Here is an 18,533-nt window from a genome sequence, read left to right as displayed (position 1 = left end):
CAATGAGCTATCTCCCCTAAGCCTTCTCCGGTGATTCATCCTCATCCTCTTCTTTACTACACTAGTCGTCCACATCTTGTGGATTCTTCTGATGTGTCATCTTTCAATGAGCTATCTCCCCTAAGCCTTCCCCGATGATTCATCGTCACCTGCAGCTTCCCCACCTCGTTCGTCCCCTAAGCCTTCCCCGGTGATTCATCCTCATCCTCTTCTTTACTACACTAGTCGTCCACATCTTGTGGATTCTTCTGATGTGTCATCTTTCAATGAGTTATCTCCCCTAAGCCTTCCCCGGTGATTCATCCTCATCCTCTTCTTTACTACACTAGTCGTCCACATCTTGTGGATTCTTCTGATGTGTCATCTTTCAATGAGCTATCTCCCCTAAGCCTTCCCCGGTGATTCATCCTCATCCTCTTCTTTACTACACTAGTCGTCCACATCTTGTGGATTCTTCTGATGTGTCATCTTTCAATGAGCTATCTCCCTCGACTACTATGTCTCCTTCTATTGACAACGCACCTCCTCCAGCTCAACCTACTTATGTTCTTTCTTAATCGTGAGTTGCATGAGAAGGTATACATGTAGCCACCACCTAGATTTTTTTTCCTGATGGCACGATTTGGCGTCTTTGTTGGTCTCTCTATGCCTTTAGCCCCTCGTATCCGGTTTGAGTGTTTTGTCTCAGCGATAACTGCGACCAGTTTTTGCCAAATGCTTATGATCTGCACTTTATACCATCTTTCAACTCAGGGTCAAACTTTGCTTCTATATGTCGATGACATGATCATCACTGCCAACAACTCTGAGTGCATTGCCTTTTTGAAGGTTCATCTTAGTGAATAGTTTTTATGTCTAATATTGGTCCTCTTTGTTACTTCCTTGGAATTGAGGTTTATTCTACCTCTGATGGCTTCTTTATTTCCTAAGAGAAGTACATTCAGTATCTTCTTGCTCATGCTGCTTAGTGATAAAGTCACTATTGACACTGCCATGGAGCTCAACGTCCACCTTTGTTTGATCTGACACGCTATCGTCATCTTGTTGGGAGTCTTGTATTTAGATGTCACTCGTCCAGACATTTCATATCACGTTCTCATTCTAAGTCAGCTTGTCTTTGCTCCCACTTTAATCCACTTTGAGTCACCCCCTCCCCCGGTTCTACAATATCTTTGTGGAACTACCTCACCGTCTCCTTATTCCTATGCACAAGTTTGCTCGTCCCGTTGTACTTACTGTGTTTTCTTGATGGTTTTCTCATTGCCCAAAAGACAAAGAAACAGACTGCGCTATTCCCTTTGAGTGCAAAGGCTAAGTTGCAAGCTATACCTCTGTTGACAACAGAGGTGACTTGGTTACGATGGTTGCTTGAGGATTTTGATGTTTTTGTCACTAGACCTACTCCTCCTTTGTCAAACAGTACAAATGCTATCAATATTGCGTGCTATCCTGAAAAGCATGAACTCACCAACCATAATCGTGTTGATGTGTCCTATCACTCACGTATTGCCCTCTTCCATTCCCATGTGTCTTCTTGTACTACTGTTGTAGACCCCACATCATCGTCACCCGCGGCTTCCCCACCTCGTTCATTCCCTAAGACTTCCCCGCCCAATCCTCTTCTTTATTGCACTAGTCATCCGCATGTTGTGGATTCTTCTAATGTGTCATCTTTCGATGAGCCATCTCCCTCGACTATTATATCTTCTTTTGTTAGCAATGCACCACCTCTAGCTCATCCTACTTATGGCTTCTGCGCTCGCCCGCTTCCGCATATTGATCGCTATGGGTATTCTAGTGCTGCTCTTCACAATACGACATACCGTGACGCCATGTTCATCCCGAACGGCGACATGCGATGGCAGAGGAGATTGCTGCTCTTGAACACACCGGCATGTGGGGTCTCATTTCCCTTCCTCCCTATGCTCATCCCATCACTTGTATATTCATCACGTTAACTTGCCAGACCGATTAAATGGTCGGTTAGACCGACTAATCTGTTGTCAGGCTGATTAATCATTGTTGGCATGTTAATTTGTGGGCAAACAAAGCCCAATTGTTTGGCCCATAAACCCTCCCGCTCCTAAATAGCTAGGGTTTAGCCCTCCTGTCACCCCTCTTGCTCCTTTCATCCCCTCCCGACCTAGATGGCGGCCGACCAAGTCCTCGTCGGCGTGCTGCCACTTTCCCTCCTCCCATGTGTGTCGCCGCTTCCTCTTCTCCCTCTACGCACCGCTACTTCCCCTCCTTCGTGACATAACACCTACTGCAACCGACCCGTTCAGATGCCCTTCACGAAGGCCGTCACCTTCCCTCTGTCTGTCGTCATCGTGTGGCCACCATCTCTTAGAGTTGCGACACGGGCAGAATTTAGCAAAAAATGTTGTATAAATGTTTGTTGATGACTTTTGATGCCCACATGGATGATTGTTGTTGTATACATGTTTGTGGTCTATTGAGAAAAGAAAACGGTGCCATTTGCCTCCTATTTGCAATGTAGATTTTCCCTCCATACAAAATTTGCTTCTATTGAGTTGAAAAATCCACTAATTAGTGGTTGACCGGTTAATCCGGTTAATACGCCGATTCAACGATTAATCACTACTCCCAAGTTGAGTGAGCAGTTACCAGATAGCGATTTCCTCAACATTCTTACCCCGCAAGATGTGTGCACGACGCTACCTGTCACCGAGGCCAAGGGCCACCAAAGGGAACATGGGATGCAACTTCAAGTCCGTGGCACAGAACCTGCAACCAGGGGAAGGACGCCAAACCGGATCGACGAGGAACAGAGATTGCACGACTTCGACACCTACTTCTTTTAATTTTTACTCATAGCCTTGTGCTTCTTCGTCAACCTCTTCAGTTGACCTCCTCACTACACTCGAGATTACGCGACTTCAATGTTTACTAGCTGCTTCTTTTGGTTCTCTATCGATAGGTTTTGCAGGTTTACTACTGGACAATTTGTACAAAAGAGAAGACAAGGGAAATATTTTTGGTCTTTTCATTAGTTCAACAATAAAGCAGATAAGAGCCAGTCAGAAATATTTTTGGTTCACAATACTTAAGACTCAATAAGACGCAAACAAGAAATATTTTTGGAATTTGTAAGTTTTGCAACATAAATAAACGCAAAGACGAAACAAACAACAAAAAGAAAACAACAGAGAAAAGCCAAAAACAACAGCCAAAAAAACAAACGAAAACAAAAGAACAACGAAAGAGAAATATTTTTGGATTTTCTAAATCACAAAAGGCAAAGAACTCAGAGAAACATAACAAAAATAATTTGAAATTTTTGTTTCTTCTCAAATAAGGCAAACAAGAATGCAAAGAGAAGCAAAGATAAAAGATTTCCAAAGTTTCAACAAAGAGGAAATCAAATAAACATCCAAAAGAAAAGCAAAAAAGAACCAAGAAATATTTTATTATTTTCTCAAACAACTTCAAAAGAACAAAACTACAAAAGGAGAAAGAAATCTTTTTGGGTTTCTTTTAAAAGCAAAGAACAAAAAACAAAAGAAGCAATAGGAAGCAAACACTACAGACACTTAAGACTCAAAAGAGAAATCTTTGTGGAATTTTTGGGTTTTGCAACTTTTTTTTGAACGTGTGCAACTTCAACACAAAGACGAAATAGCAAAAAGAAAACATCAAAAAATATGCCAAGAAGAACAATCAAAAGAAAGCAAAAGATCAACGAAAGAAAATATTTTAATTATGGATTTTCTGACAAATAAAAGGGAAAGAACAACTAAGAGAAACACAGAGAAATGATTTTGGAATTTTGGCTTTTCTCAAAGAAGGCAAAGAGAAGCAGAGATAAAAGATTTTCAAAGTTTTAACAAAGAGGTAATCAAATAAACATCCAAAGAAAAAAATGAGGAAATATTTTTGTGGTTTTCTCAAATAACATCAGAAGAATAAAAAGATAAAGAAATCTTTTTGGGTTTCTTTTAATAGCAAACAACAAAGAAACAAAAGAAAAAATAGGAAGCAAAAAAACATTTCAAACAATTAAGACTCCATATGACGCAAACAAGAATCTTTCTGGAATGTTTGGGTTTTACAACTTAAACACAAAGACGAAAGAAACGACAAAAAGAAAAAAAGAAAGAAAAGAGAAAAAGAATAACCAAAAGAAAACAAAGGAAACAATTAGGACTCAATAAGACGCAAACGAGAAATCTTTTGGGATGTTTGGTTTTGCAACTTAAACACAAAGACGAAAGAAACGACAAAAAGAAAACAACGGAGAAAATCCAAAAAGAACAACCAGAAGAAAACAATGGAAAACAGAAGAACAAAGAAAAAGAAATATATTTGGATTTTCTAAAACATAGAAGGCAAAAAAGAACTCAAAAAACACTTCAAAAATATTTTTGGATTTTTTTTCTTTTCTCAAAGAAGGCAAACATGCAAAAAGAAGATTTTCGAAGTTTTAAAGACAAAATCAAATAAACTTCCAAAGGAAAAGCAAAAAGAACGAAAGGAAAAAATAAATCTTTTTGGGTTTCTTTCAAAAGCAAACAACACACAAACAATAGGGGGTAAAAAAACACAACAAACACTTGGCACTCAATAAGATGCAAACGAAAAATCTTTTTGGAAATTTTGGGTTTTGCAAGTTAAACACAAAGATGAAAGAAACAATAAAGAAAAGTCAAAAAGAACAACCAATAGAAAACAAAAGAACGACGAAAGAGAAATATTTTTGAATTTTCTGAAACATAAATGCAAAGAACCCAGAGAAACACAACAAAAATAATTTAGAATATTTGGTTTTTATCAAAGGCAAAAAAGAACGCAAAGGTAGAAGATTTCCAAAGTTTGAACAAAGAGGCAATCAAATAAACTTCCAAAGAAAAAGCAAAGAGAACGAAGAAATATTTTTATTGTTTTCTGAAAGAACTTAAAAATACCAAAAGAACTAAAGGAGGGTTTCTTTTAAAAGCAAACAACAAACAAACAGAAAAAATAGGGAGCAAAAAAAAAGGAACACAAAAGAAAACAATCAAAAACCAAATTAAACTAAACAAAGAAGAAAGAGAAATACTTCTGGGTGTTTGATCTTTTAACATAACACCTACTTGCTACTTCTAGTTTCATCGCACAATACTTCTTCGGCAACCTCTTCAGTTGAGACAGTGACTACACTGGAGATTAGGCGACTTCCATGTCTACTAGCTGATTCTTTGGGTTCTCCATCAACAAGTTTTGCCATTGATTTTTCTAGTACTGAGTGACCACTTTTACACAATCAAGTACATCTCTATGAATCCTTGATACTGGACGTATTTTCAAAAAGTTTATGATTCTTTGAGTTTGTCAGCTATTCGACCTTCAAATTCTCATGTTCATGTTCTTACTACTGATGGAACTTCCCTCCAAGTCGGCAGTCGAGGCACTCTTACTACTTCGTCTTTTCATGTTAATCCTTGGCCCATGCAACTCATTTTAGGTGGTCAGATTGTCGACTTTGGTTGTACAGTCATTCTTTAGTTTAACTCTTGTTCTGATTAGTAACCTCAGATGGATGCTTTACTTGGTGTTGGCCATCGTCGTTGTAACTCCCAGGTCCTCTGGGAGCTTGATTGGTCCCTTTGCAACCAATGTCGACAGTCTCTCTGCCTTGGTTACTTCGTTTATTGTCTCTTTGTGGCACCATCGCCTGTGTCACTTGTGTGGTTCTTGTTTCTCATCCTTAGTTCGAAGTGGTCTTTTCATGTTAATTCTTTTGCTCATATTCCTTGGCCCGTTCAGCTCATTTTAGGTGGTCAGATTGTCGACTTTGGTTGTACAACCATTCTTTAGTTTAACTCTTGTTCTGATTACGATCCTCAGATGGATGCTTTACTTGTGTTGGCCATCATCGTTGTAACTCCCACATCCTCTGGGAGCTTGACTGGTCGCTTTGCTGCCACCATCGACAGTCTCTTCGCCTTGGTTACTTCGTTTACTGTCTCTTTGTGGCATCATCATCTTTTTCACTTGTGTGGTTCTTGTTTCTCATCCTTAGTTCAAAGTGGTCTTCTTGGACCTATCTCTAGCGGTGTCTTTAGACTATTAGGTTTGTCGGCTTGGCAAACAGGTTCAATTACTAGTGAGATTGTGTCTCGTCCTTTCTGTCTTATTCATTTTGATGTTTGGGGTCCAACTCCCTTTGCCTCAAAAAGAGGCCATCACCACTATATTATCTTTATAGATGTTTTCTCTCAACACACATGGATATATTGTATGATTTTCTTGTAGTGAGGTCTTATCTATCAGTAAGAAGTTCGCCCCCATGCTTCATACCGGGTTTTCCACTCCCAATTGTGTCTTCCATGAAGATTTTGCTTGTGAGTTCATCTATCATTTGTTGTGCGGATTCCTTGCTGAGCAGGGCACACTTTCTCAGTTCTCATGTTGTGGCCCTGATGCTCAGAATGGTTTGCTGAGTGTAAGCATCGTCAACTTCTTGAGGCGGCTTATGCATCGAAGATCAACACCTCTCTTTCACCTCACTTTTGGGTTGAAGTTGTTTCTACTTCCACCTACCCCGTCAAAGTCAGCCTTCCTTGCTTTGCAAGGTGACATTCCTATCGAGTGTTTGTTTGTCGTTCTCATGGCTACTGAGCGCTTCATTTGTTTTGTTGTGTTTACTACGTTCTTCTCCCCCCCTGAACGCGCCAAACTGACTGCTTAGTCTATGGAATGTGTCTTCTTAGGTTACGCTGATGAGCACAAGGGCTATCAATGTTGGGATCCTATCAATCGGTGAATGCGCATTCCTCAGGGTGTGACTTTTGACGAGTCTCGTCCTTTCTATCCACGTACATCCTCTCCTTCGGCCTCTCCCATTGAGGATATTTCTTTCGTAACGCTTTCCGATACACCTATCACTCATGTTTTGCCCTCCTACATCCATTCCAATGTGTCTCCCTATACTACTATTGTAGACCCCACATCATCGTCACCTGTGGCTTCCCGACCTCATTCGTCCCCTAAGACTTCCCCGGTGATTCCCCCGCATCCTCTTCTTTACTACACTAGTCGTCCGCATCTTGTGGATTCTTCTGATGCATCATCTTTCGATGAGCAATCTCCCCCCATTACCATGTCTCCTATTGGAAACGCACTGCCTCAAGCTCAACCTAGCTTCTGCGCTTGCCCGCTTCCACCTATTGATCACTATGGGTGTTCTGGCGCTGCTCTTCTCAATACCACTTACTGTGACACGATGTTCACCCAAACGGCGACATGCGATGGCAGAGGAGATTGCTGCTCTTGAACGCACTGACACATGGGATCTCATTTCCCTTCCTCCTCATGCTCAACCCATCACTTGTATATTGTACATTGGTCTACAAGATTTAGACTATGATGGTTCCCTTGCCTTACAAAGCTCGTCTTGTGACTTGTGGCTTTCAATAGGAACATGGCTATGACTACGATAAGACATTTTCTCATATGGCCCACATGACCACTCCCCGCACACTTCTCGTTGTGATATTTGCTCGCCACTGTCTGTCTCTTAGCTTGATGTCAAGAATGTCTTTTTTAATGGTGAGTTGCATGAGAAGGTCTACATGTAGCCACCACATAGATATTTTTCCCTGATGGCATGATCTGCCATATTTGTCACTCTCTCTATACCTTTAGCCCTCATGCACGGTTTGAGGTTTTTTGTCTCAACGATGACTGCGACTAGTTTCTGCAAACGCTCATGATCCTGCACTTTATATCCATCTTTAAGCTCATGGTCGAGCTTTGCTCCTATATGTCGATGACATGATCATCACTACCAACAACTTTGAGTGCATTGCCTTTTTGAAGGCTCGTCTTATGAATAGATTTAATGTCTGATCTTGGTCCCTTTCACTACTTGGAACTGAGGTTTCTTCTACCTCTAATGGCTTCTTTATTTCCCAAGAGAAGTACATTCAGGATCTTCTTGCTCATGCTGCTCTTAGTGATAAGGTCATTGCTGAATCTTGGTCCTCTTCGCTACTTCCTTGAGATTGTTCCTTATTTCCTAAGAGAAGTATATCCAGAATCTTCTTGCTCGTGCCGCTCTTACTGATGAGCGCACTGTTGAGACTCACTCCTACGGAGTCAACGTCCACCTTTCTGCCCACCTTTGCTCCCTGCCAGTCTGGATGGGCATTCTTTGCCTTGCTGCGGGTTGCTATGAGTACTGTCTCAATCCCACATCCCATGTTCCCTTTGTGTGCGACACCATAACCGCACGCTCGAGCACCACCAATGGTGAGCAGGAGCTCGGACAGTCGACGCGTACCTGGATTATACACGAGACAAGCCGAGGACAGGCGCTACCTAAAGTCGAGGCCAAGGGCGCAGTAGGAGAACTTGGGGTGCTTAATCAAGTGCGTGACCCACAACCCGCAAACAGGAAAAAGAGCGCCAAGCCAGATCGGTGGGGTACGAAGAGTGCACAAGCACGTGGATGCTGGATCAAGTCCCTCTGCTGCCACCGCCACCAGTATCTGCCTTTGTTGCCTTGTCTACCAGTTATTTTCAGGATTGGCATCATCCCCTTGGGTCACTTGTGATCTCTCATCCTTAGTTCGACGTGGTCTTCTTGGATCTGTCTCCGATGATATCCCTAGTCCCACGGTCTAGTTACCTTATACTCGTAGCGAGACAGTGCCTCAGCGTCCTTCCGACCTTGTTCAACATGATCTCAAGGGTCCATCTGCCTTTGCCTCTGGTAGTAGCTTCTCTTGACACACCTGGATATACTTTATTTCTTCTTGTAGTGAGGTCTTATAAGCTTTTTGCTGCCATGGTTCACACTCAGTTCTCTACGCCTATTCATGTGTTCTATGATGGCTCTAGTGGAATCCTTTCTGAGCAGACTTTGGTTCTCTTATCCTGGTGCTCATGCTTAGAATGGCGTGGTTGAGCGCAAGCATCGTCACCTTCTTGAGACGACTCGTCCGTTGATGGTCACCGCCTCTCTTCCGCCGCACTTTTGGGTCAAGTCCGTCTCCACTTCCATCTATCTCATCAACCTTTAGCAATCCACTGCTCTGCAGGGTGACGCTCCTTTCGAGCGTCTATTTGATCGTTTATTCGACGCTTCAATTGTTTGGTTGTGTTTTCTATGTCCTTGCCCCTCGTGAACGCACCAAACTAACTTGTCAGTCTGTTGAGTGTGTCTTCTTAGGATACAACGATGAGCATAAGGGATATTGTTGTTGGGATCATGTTGGTCATCGGATGCCTATTTCTCGGGATATGACTTTTGTTGAGTCCATCTTCTTCGGCCTTTTAAGTGGAGTATATCTCTTTCCACAGTTTTCCCGACACTCTTCTCTGATTATTGTAGAACCAACGCCATCATCTCCTATGATTTCCTCACCTCACGTATCACATGATTCTACACCTTCATCACTGCTGGCTTCCTTATCTCCATCACCTAAGTTTATCCCGATGATTCCAGCTCGTATTCTTCCATCTTTTCCTAACTTCTACATAGGACATCTACATGTTGTGGATGCGTCTACCGATGTGCCATCTTCCCCGTTTCAGCCTACTTATGGCTTCCGTCCTCGTCCGCTTTGGCATGTTGACCGCCAATGTCTTCCAAGCGTTGGCGATGCTGTTCTTGAGCCAACTTCTTGCTGTGATGTTGTTCATACCAAATGGCACCTTGTGATGGCAGAGGAGACTGCTGCTCTTGAGCGCATCGGCACGTGGGATATTGTTTATGTTCCTCCTCGTGTTCATCCCATCACTTTGTGGGTCTACAAGGTTAGGACTCACTCTGATGGTTCTCTTGGGCGTTACAAAGCTCGTGTTGTGGGTCATGGCTTTCAGCACGAGCATGGTCCTGATTACGATGAGACTTTCTTTGACCACTGTTCGCACACTTATTATGGCCTCTGTTCGCCACTAATCTGTGTCTAGGCTTGAATGTTAAGAATGCATTTCTTAATGGTGAGTTGCGTGAGGAGGTTTACATACAGCCACCACTGGGTATTCTACTCCTTACGACATGATTTGTCGTCTTCATCGCTCACTATGGCTCTAAGCAAGCCCCTCACACCTGGTTTGAGCGTTTTGCCTCTATGGTGGTTGTTGCTGGTTTTCATCGAGTGCTCATGATCCAACGTTGTTTGTCCTCCTTTCTGCTCCTGGTAGGACTCTTCTTCTATATATTGATGACATGATCATCACTGACGCAGACCATGAGTATATTTGCCTTTGTTAAGGCATGTCTTAGTATGCAGTTTCTTATGTCTTATCTTGGCCCTCTCTGCTACTTTCTTGGGATTAAGGTCCCTTCCTGCTCAAAAGTAATAATTTAGGATCTTCTGACTCGCGCTGCTCTTACTAATGAGCGCATGTTGAGACTCCCATGGAGCTCAATGTTCACCTCCCTGGTAGTGATGTTGACCTACTGTCTGATCTGGCGCTTCATCGACATTTTGTTACAAGCCTTGTTTATCTGCCTGGCACTTGCCCGAAAGAAACAGACTACAGTGCAGTGCCCCCCCGTTCGAGTGCACCTCCTCCCGCGGCGTCATCGCTCCACTTTCCTACTATATGCTCCGCGGCATTGTCGTCATGGCTAGGATGGTGGCAAAATCGCTAGCGCCAATGCCTCTCGCACGATGTTGCTAGAGCCTTCATCCTCTCAAGTGGCATGAAACTCCCATGGAGCTCAACATCCACCTTTGTTTGATCTGACGCGCTATCATCATCTTGTTGGGAGTCTTGTCTATTTAGATGTCACTCGTCTAGACATTTCATACCACGTTCTCATTCTAAGTCACTTCGTTTTTGCTCCCACTTTCTTATGTCTTATCTTGGCCCTCTCTGCTACTTTCTTGGGATTGAGGTCCCTTCTTGCTCAAAAGTAATAATTTAGGATCTTCTTACTCGCGCTGCTCTTACTAATGAGCGCATGTTGAGACTCCCATGGAGCTTAATGTTCACCTCCCTGCTAGTGATGTTGACCTACTCTCTGATATGGCGCTTTATCGACATTTTGTTGCAAGCCTTGTTTATCTGCCTGGCACTTGCCCGAAAGATGAAATAGACTGCAGTGCAGTGCCCCCCGTTCGAGTGCACCTCCTCCCGCGGCATTGTCGCTCCACTTTCCTACTATATGCTGTGCGGCATTGTCGTCGTGGCTAGGATGGTGGCAAACTCGCTAGCGCCGATGCCTCTCGCACGATGTTGCTAGAGCCTTCATCCTCTCAAGTGGCATGAAACTCCCATGGAGCTCAACATCCACCTTTGTTTGATCTGACGCGCTATCATCATCTTGTTGGGAGTCTTGTCTATTTAGATGTGATATCAGTATTGTGCATGACTCCGTGCAACATAGCTCACCAAGCATATTGGTGTCGATGCTTCCTTCGTATGCTCCAATGTGCAGGATCAAATAATTCCTCTATCTCTTCAAACTCAGTGTTGTTGATCCACCATTAGCTAGGGAAGGATTTTATTCTCTAAGTACTCCCTCCATTAACCATTATAAGATGTTCTAACTTTTTCTGAATCAAGTGTATATAGACACGTTTTAGAGTGTTTTGTTCACTCATTCCTGTACGTAGTTCATATTAAAATATCCAAAACATTTCGTATTAGTGAACAAAGGGAGTATATGTTTATACTTAAAAGAAGGAATTCGCCCTCGCCCTTTATGGTCATCCAGCCGGGCATAGCTCCCCCCTGTGGCCTCCGCCCCGAACATACCTCCCCCTAAACATGCTCGAGTGCACTCTTGCTCCTTTTCTAGACCATACACCATACTCTAGATTCTCTCGGCCAAGATCCTTATTTAGTAGCAACTAGTCGTCAACCCGTGCCTTCGCACGGGCTAGCCTATTTTAGGTAGATGTATATAGGATGAACACCTGGTAACATTTTTTTGGATGCAATGTTTTTTCGAAATTTGAATTCGGAACTAATAATAATACAATTATGAACGACCGCAACTAATAACATGCATAAAACCAATGCATGTTGGTTATTTATGATATGAATGATCTATTTTCAATAGATTCCTAATCGGATAATTTACATATATGTAGGTTTACCAATTGTCTCACACTAATAATTTTTTGTCTTTTATTATTTGGACGGCTTGATACAGGTGTACTCACATATTAATGAAAGGAAACATATTACACGCCAATGATAATGGTCTCTTTCTTTGTAAGTTTACTTATTGAGTTTCCCCCAGCCATGTCTTAATCACTGAAAACAAATATGTAACATACCTTGCTTTTAAATGATAAATGTATTTCTATTCTGATAAATGTATCTTTCCTTTTGTTAGTACTGCGAGTCAAATCTTGGGTGTTTCCTAACCTAAGTGCCTCCTTTCAGCTCGAATACTGATCTGAAATATAACTGCTGGGAGCTTATAATGCAAGACATGTTCTACTCAAAATCAATTAATCGTCTGAACTGATTTATTCAAGAAACCAACTAACAAACAGAAGGATCAGATGGATAATGATAACGTCTTTAAATAGGAGTTCAGCACACCAAATGTACAAAAAAACTATACATAACTATGAGGCATGCTTGTAGAACCTGATTCCCAGTTTCATCCATAAACTGTAACAAACTTAATATTATGTATTTAATCTGAGGAGCTAGCATACCTGCTGTAAGTGTCCACCAGTTCGACAGACGTGGATGATGCCATCGTCACTATTCGCCAGACAAAACAGGATTGCTGTTGCTGTTGGGGAACAAACTGTTGCTTGTCTCCGGCTGCTAGATGTGCTTGCTGCCTCTTCTACGTCCCAATAAATTTGACTTGCTCGTGCAGTACTCACCTGCCGGAAGGAAGCAGGATGGAAGTCAGAAAGGGAGGGATAAATAAAGGAGGAAGTGGTTTTATTGGCCTAGGGCGCTGGCTTGAAGTTGATGTGCGCGACAGAAACTTGCAGAGAAAATGATCTGCATAAATGATCCTCTAGAAAAATACTGCACACAACAGTGCTATTGTTACTTCATAAATATAGAATAATCATATAGACTCATTTTGCAGCCATGAAAATTTGCATATAGGCTATAGCATCTTGTAAGGGGAAAAAGCTGCACGGACAACAATAGCTACTATTAATGAGAGTGTATATCATGTCATGTACTCTATCCTAAATTCAATACTGTTAGAGTTGCTCCGAACCATTATATACTATTAACTTCTATATAGAAATTGATCCTTTTTCAACTATAAATCTCCACAGTGATATCATGAAAAGAAATAACCATTGCATAGGTATTCTTAAAAATATTATCTCAAACATGGCAATCAGGTCCAAGTTCTAGCAGTTAGATGGAGGAGGGATGATTCCCCCGCAAAAAAAAAGATGGAGGAGGGGTGATTGGAACTGGGTAGATGGTTACTCTATTGTGCTATATGGTGTAACGAATGCACCTGTATGTCTATTCGGTTTTCATCAAGTCGTTGATAAAAAAAGTCAGGTTGTTGCCGGCACATGCATGGTGAATGATGCAACATATCTTCCATTGGCATTAATACATCATAGTTAAGCTTCCTTCAATCTTGGTCTTGCAGGCCCTGCTGGCGTATCCCCTTGCAGCACAGTCCTACGCATTGATCAACCGGTATGATACATCTCCAAGACAGCGACCTTCCTCTTCCTGCCATCCTCCTTTGTGATTCAATTCAAATCAGATTTTGTCTACGGACAGGAACGGTTTGATGTGAGGCGACTGGTGGCTGATGATGCCATGTTATGCGGAAAGGACTCATCAAAGGTGAGTTCAATTAGGAGAAGAAGATGAGGAGAGACGGATGCAGCAGGCATCGGTTTTAGGAAGAACAGAAAATATGGCGGTTTCAGTGAAATTGGGATTTACAAATGGCAGCCGCGCAGGAGTAATACATTGGTTTAGGGAAGGACATCGTAGCTGCAACTTTTTTGGCAAGCAATGAAGAGCATGAATACTTGCTTAATTTTCTTTTCAGATACTTAGCTTAGCGGCGATTTGAGTTGGAGAAAATGTCGAGAAAGAAATCTGGCAAGTGGGCGGGAGAGAAGAGAGGAGGCTGATCTAACATGCGACGGTAGTGGAGCCTGCGGGAACCCCATGAGATATGCAAGGTTCAGCAATCTATGGAGAGGAAGAAGGCCTGCGTCAGGGAAGATGACAGCAGATGAGATTGTAACCATCGATGGAGCCATGTTTTTGCATTGGATTGAAACTATGTTGGACTGTAGATTGTATACCCGTGGGACTCTGTTGGATTGAAACTATGTTGGACTGCAGATTGTATACCTGTGGGACTCTGACCACAGTCTATTATTTAATCTGAATCAATGATTTAAAATCCAAAGGAAAGAGATAAGTTTGCTTGAATTAGAGTAGCAAGAGAAACGTGGAAGAGAAGTGGAATCACGTCTCATGTGATTCTATTTTTATAACCAACGCTAACGATTGTGGGCCTCAAAGTGTTTTTTTCTTCAAAATTAAGCAAAATATTCACAGGGGATTATATCGGTCGATCTACACCGTAATAACTCGGTCCCACCAGATTAACGGCTCCTAATTACTGATTAACGTGGTAATTTTTTGGGAGTCTGTAATTAGTATAGGTATAGATAGATAGATAGATAGATAGATAGATAGATAGATAGATAGATACGGGACTAAAACATTGCACATTATTGTTGCTTCCCTGGGTCAGATGAGTGGTCGGCACCTCCTTCCGCAATGCCGTCACCCACCATCCCGTTCTACCCTCCGTTGTGTCATTATCGTTGCAACAAGGATGGTGGCAACCTCGCTTGCGCCGATGTCTCTCGCGTGACGTCGTCGAAGCCTTCATCCTCTCAAGTGGCATGAATGGCCCAAGGGGACACTGCCGCCATGGCTGCTGGCATTCCCTTCCTTGGGAGCGAGACTAAGGGAAATATGGGAAATAAAACAATTACTAGCGTATTAGGGGAATGAGGCCCAAACAAAACCGCTGAGATGAGTTAGGCCCACTACCAAAATGGTAGCTGTATTCTTCAACGAAGTGGGGACACACTTTTGATGGAAACAAGACCGAGTGGGATATAGTCATACTCTATCAATCTCAAGACCGAGTGGTAGCTGTATTCTTCAACGAAGTGGGGACACACTTTTGATGGAAACAAGACCGAGTGGGATATAGTCATACTCTATCAATCTCAAATAATAATCTGCTTTTTTCTTGGCAAACTTTAACCCCTACTTTCAAATAATAATTTGACCCAAACACTAAACTAGCATTGACCATAAACTTTTATACATCACACCATATTTTCATAATCTACCAAGTAAGGCATATGAAAAAAGGATAAATCTACACACGTAATTTACATGTAACCATTATAATTATATCGTTTTAGAAATGCTATAGGTAGGTTTGGCTAGATGTCTAGGCCCGTGTCTACACTCTATAACATCGTATGTTTGTAAAAGAAACATTACAAATATTCAAGTCTATATAGCAGATAGTCTCCTACAAAGAAACATGCTTTTCTCTTTTGGAATAAATAACCATAACCCTTTTTTTGCGGGGGAAATAACCGTAAACTTAACAGCCAACTGAACAGCAACACAACTAAGGAAAAGAAAATATAATCACAATATATACATAGAATAAGAATGTGTGAAATAGATAACCATGTCGTAAACATCACTTGTGGACAAATTTAGGGTGGTTGATAGAACAGAATCATTACCTTTGAAGCAGAATTGGGATTTGGTCATTCCAGAGTTCCAATAATTCTGTAGAATGAATCAAAACTGTCACATAACTGAGTGTAACTGGTTGGGTGGTGAGCTGATAGAGGCGGGGTCGCGACTGCATCGATTGGAGCCTCGGACTGTCGATTTGGACAAACCGATTTAAATGCAACAGCAGCAGCTTGCACAATGCTAGAGAAATTTTCACTAACTGCAATATCAATAGAAGCATTAATGCTAAGGAATTAGAAGCAGGTTGCACTGAACAAACCTCATCCAAATTTGTGTTTTTTACTGGAAGCAAGTTGCTGAGCTTACATAGTGCTTAAGTTTCACCTCCTAATGGACTGTTCGCACCTTTCTTTGCAACCAGCAATACAAGTGGAGCGACAACGTGCAAACTGATGCCGCCATGGTGCCGAAGGCCCAAGCCATCACTTTTATGTGCAAAATAAATCCTTCTGGAATATGCTCCATTTTGTTGCCTGCCGCAATAGCAAGAAAACTTCTGTTGTCACTTTCCACCAGCGCTTGCCAATTACATAAAGAAATACTCCCTCTGTTCACAAATATAAGATGTTTTGGATATTTCAACATGGACAACATACGGACTGAAATGAATGAACAAACACACTAAAATGCATCTATATACATCTGAATCAGAAAAAAAGGTAGAACATCTTATATATGTGAACCGAGGGAGTAACATTCTACTAGCACATGCAAATTGCATACAGAAATAACATTCACCAAATTCAATTAGTTACAAGATCACAAAAGAGTGGATAGCTAGTTAATAAATCAAGCTATTCCGATTATTCAGTGCCAGTATTTTAGGTACTAATTAGCTAGCTGTGTTTTTGTTTTTTTCTCCATGATAGAATACACTATCATTTTCCAATCAAGTCGAGGACCTATGGCATAACAGAAGAAACCTCCAAAGATTAGTCAGACCAAGAAGAGCTGATCAACTTCTCAGGAGGGCAACATTCATCATAAGTGCTGGAACAACTGGTGTGTTTTCCCACTATCTTGCCACAAACCGTTCAGGAACAGATAGTTGGCCACCATATGAGAATCTACTGATAACACATGTCACTAACTATACCCACCGTATGAGAATCTACTTGAAACCTAACAATTTACCTTCTTCTGACATCACCACCTAAATAGACGAATCAAGTGACATGGTGCAAGCTGAGCCTGTCCATAATGATCTTCAGCCATTCTTTGAACTTCACATTCTACACATTGTTGTATTTCTCAACGTGCTAAGTTCATAATTTAAAGAAATAATCCATTTCTGGCATTCATCTAATGAGAAGTAGAACTCTTGCTGATTTGCTTTTCCCATTGGCTACCAACTATAAAAAAATTCTAACTCGTCATTAGCAATGCTTGATGGTGGTAATCTGTCATCATCATCTTTAAAATAGCACTACAGCAAATTAGCAGCAGCAGGTTGTATCTTGAATCTCGTCAATGAACCCGCTCCGAAAAATGTAGGAAACTTTGCCATGATTTATGTAGATTGATAGTCCTTTCAAATCACAACTTCCGTATATGTTTCCCTAAAGAAAATGAGTGTGTGCTGTGTGAACTGAGTGCACATTATGATTCTTTGCCTGATGCTAGAAAAAATCTATGTTTTGTAACAGGACAGCTGATCAAATATGCTTTAGTCACAAAATTTATATCTTCCTTGTGAGTTCCAGCGGGGCAAATTAGCAGCAGTAGCAGAGTAGTGGCAGCAGCAGAGCATCACGCGGCAAACAAAGGGAAGCAGGAGCATCACACGGCAAACAGCTGGGAAGCAACAACATAAGGCTGTAGGAGGGTGTCTACCTTGTCCGTGGCGGCGGGCGAGGCAAGCGTTCCGCGGGAGCGAGAGAGCATCCTCCGCCGCGAGCACATGCTCTGTTCGTTTACGTCGTCGCGACCGGCAGGCGGAACCAGCGGCAGGAGTCGCCATGCGCACCGGCGTGAGGAGATCTGGGTGAAGACGCCCTCGGTAGCACGACGACGGGGAATTCAGGAGGAGCATGACTGGATCCGCCGCCACCCACCGCCTCGGGCTCGCCTCCTCGTGCATCGCTGTGGCCGTCGTCCAGCTACCTCAGGCTCAGCGTGCTCGCGGCGCAACAGCCTCCGTCGGCAGCTTGGACCTGAGGTCGGATGCCGAGACTCCAGGCGCCCGCCGCGCCGCCGCCTCCCCCTCATCCTCTCCAACTCCCGAACCCGACGATGCTCAGCCGCCGTCGAGCTCGTACTCGCGAGTCGCCGCCGCCTGACTGCTCTCTCAATCTACAGACACATGTGGGTACTCGTACTCGCGAGTCTCCAACTCCCGAAGCCGACGATGCTCAGCCGCCGTCGAGCTCGTACTCGCGAGCCGCCGCCACCTGACGAATCCCTTGCTCTGCTCGAGCGGACAAATAGGGTTTTCCTACTAGGCGAACAGACCGCATATGGGCCAGCCCAAATAGCTAGGAAACGTATTTTTTTTTTCACGGTTCTTTCTGGTTTCTTCCTTTTTTGTTAATCCTCCATGACTGGTTTTCCTTTCGTTTCCTTTTTCTTTTTTATTTTACTACTACCTCCGTCTAGATGAATAAGTCTTTCACGTAGTTCTACGTCATTGATTTGAGGAAGTAAATATGTATTATATGTCATGAAAAGTATATCACTAGATTTCTACACGGATGTAGTTTCTAAGTATATATTTTTTTCACATATAATACATATTTAGATAGTTAAATCGTTGACCTAAAACTACGCGAAAGACTTATTCACCGAGCCGGCGGTAGTAGGAAAAC

The 18,533-nt window shown here is 42.4% G+C and overlaps 1 protein-coding gene across 8 annotated transcripts in view; it reads right to left on the bottom strand.

The window, feature by feature from the left end:
* Nucleotides 1–18,177, bottom strand: part of LOC125539630 — a 28,923-nt gene extending 10,746 nt beyond the window's left edge. For 2 of the 8 annotated variants that reach the window (XR_007296909.1, XR_007296911.1), the window contains exons 1-4: nt 17,563–18,176; nt 16,036–16,202; nt 15,714–15,928; nt 12,633–12,809 (exon numbers count right to left, since the gene is read on the bottom strand). Coding sequence is in view for 1 of the 8 variants with exons in the window: in XM_048703128.1 (XP_048559085.1) it covers nt 12,806–12,809; nt 15,714–15,928; nt 16,075–16,202; nt 17,563–17,809 (594 nt within the window). In the remaining 7 variants the exon portion in view is untranslated. Of the gene's footprint in view, nt 1–149; nt 3,529–12,632; nt 12,810–15,713; nt 15,929–15,988; nt 16,277–17,562 lie in introns of those variants that run through there. The other 6 variants (XR_007296910.1, XR_007296912.1, XR_007296913.1 and 3 more) reach the window with 6 other exon arrangements.
* Between the last annotated feature and the right edge of the window lie 356 nt (nt 18,178–18,533).

This window comes from Triticum urartu, chromosome 2 (genome assembly GCF_003073215.2).
Source record: "Triticum urartu cultivar G1812 chromosome 2, Tu2.1, whole genome shotgun sequence".
Taxonomy (NCBI): domain Eukaryota; kingdom Viridiplantae; phylum Streptophyta; class Magnoliopsida; order Poales; family Poaceae; genus Triticum; species Triticum urartu.
The sequence above is the reverse complement of the archived record's forward strand: the minus strand, read 5'-3'. Positions and strand labels throughout refer to the sequence as shown.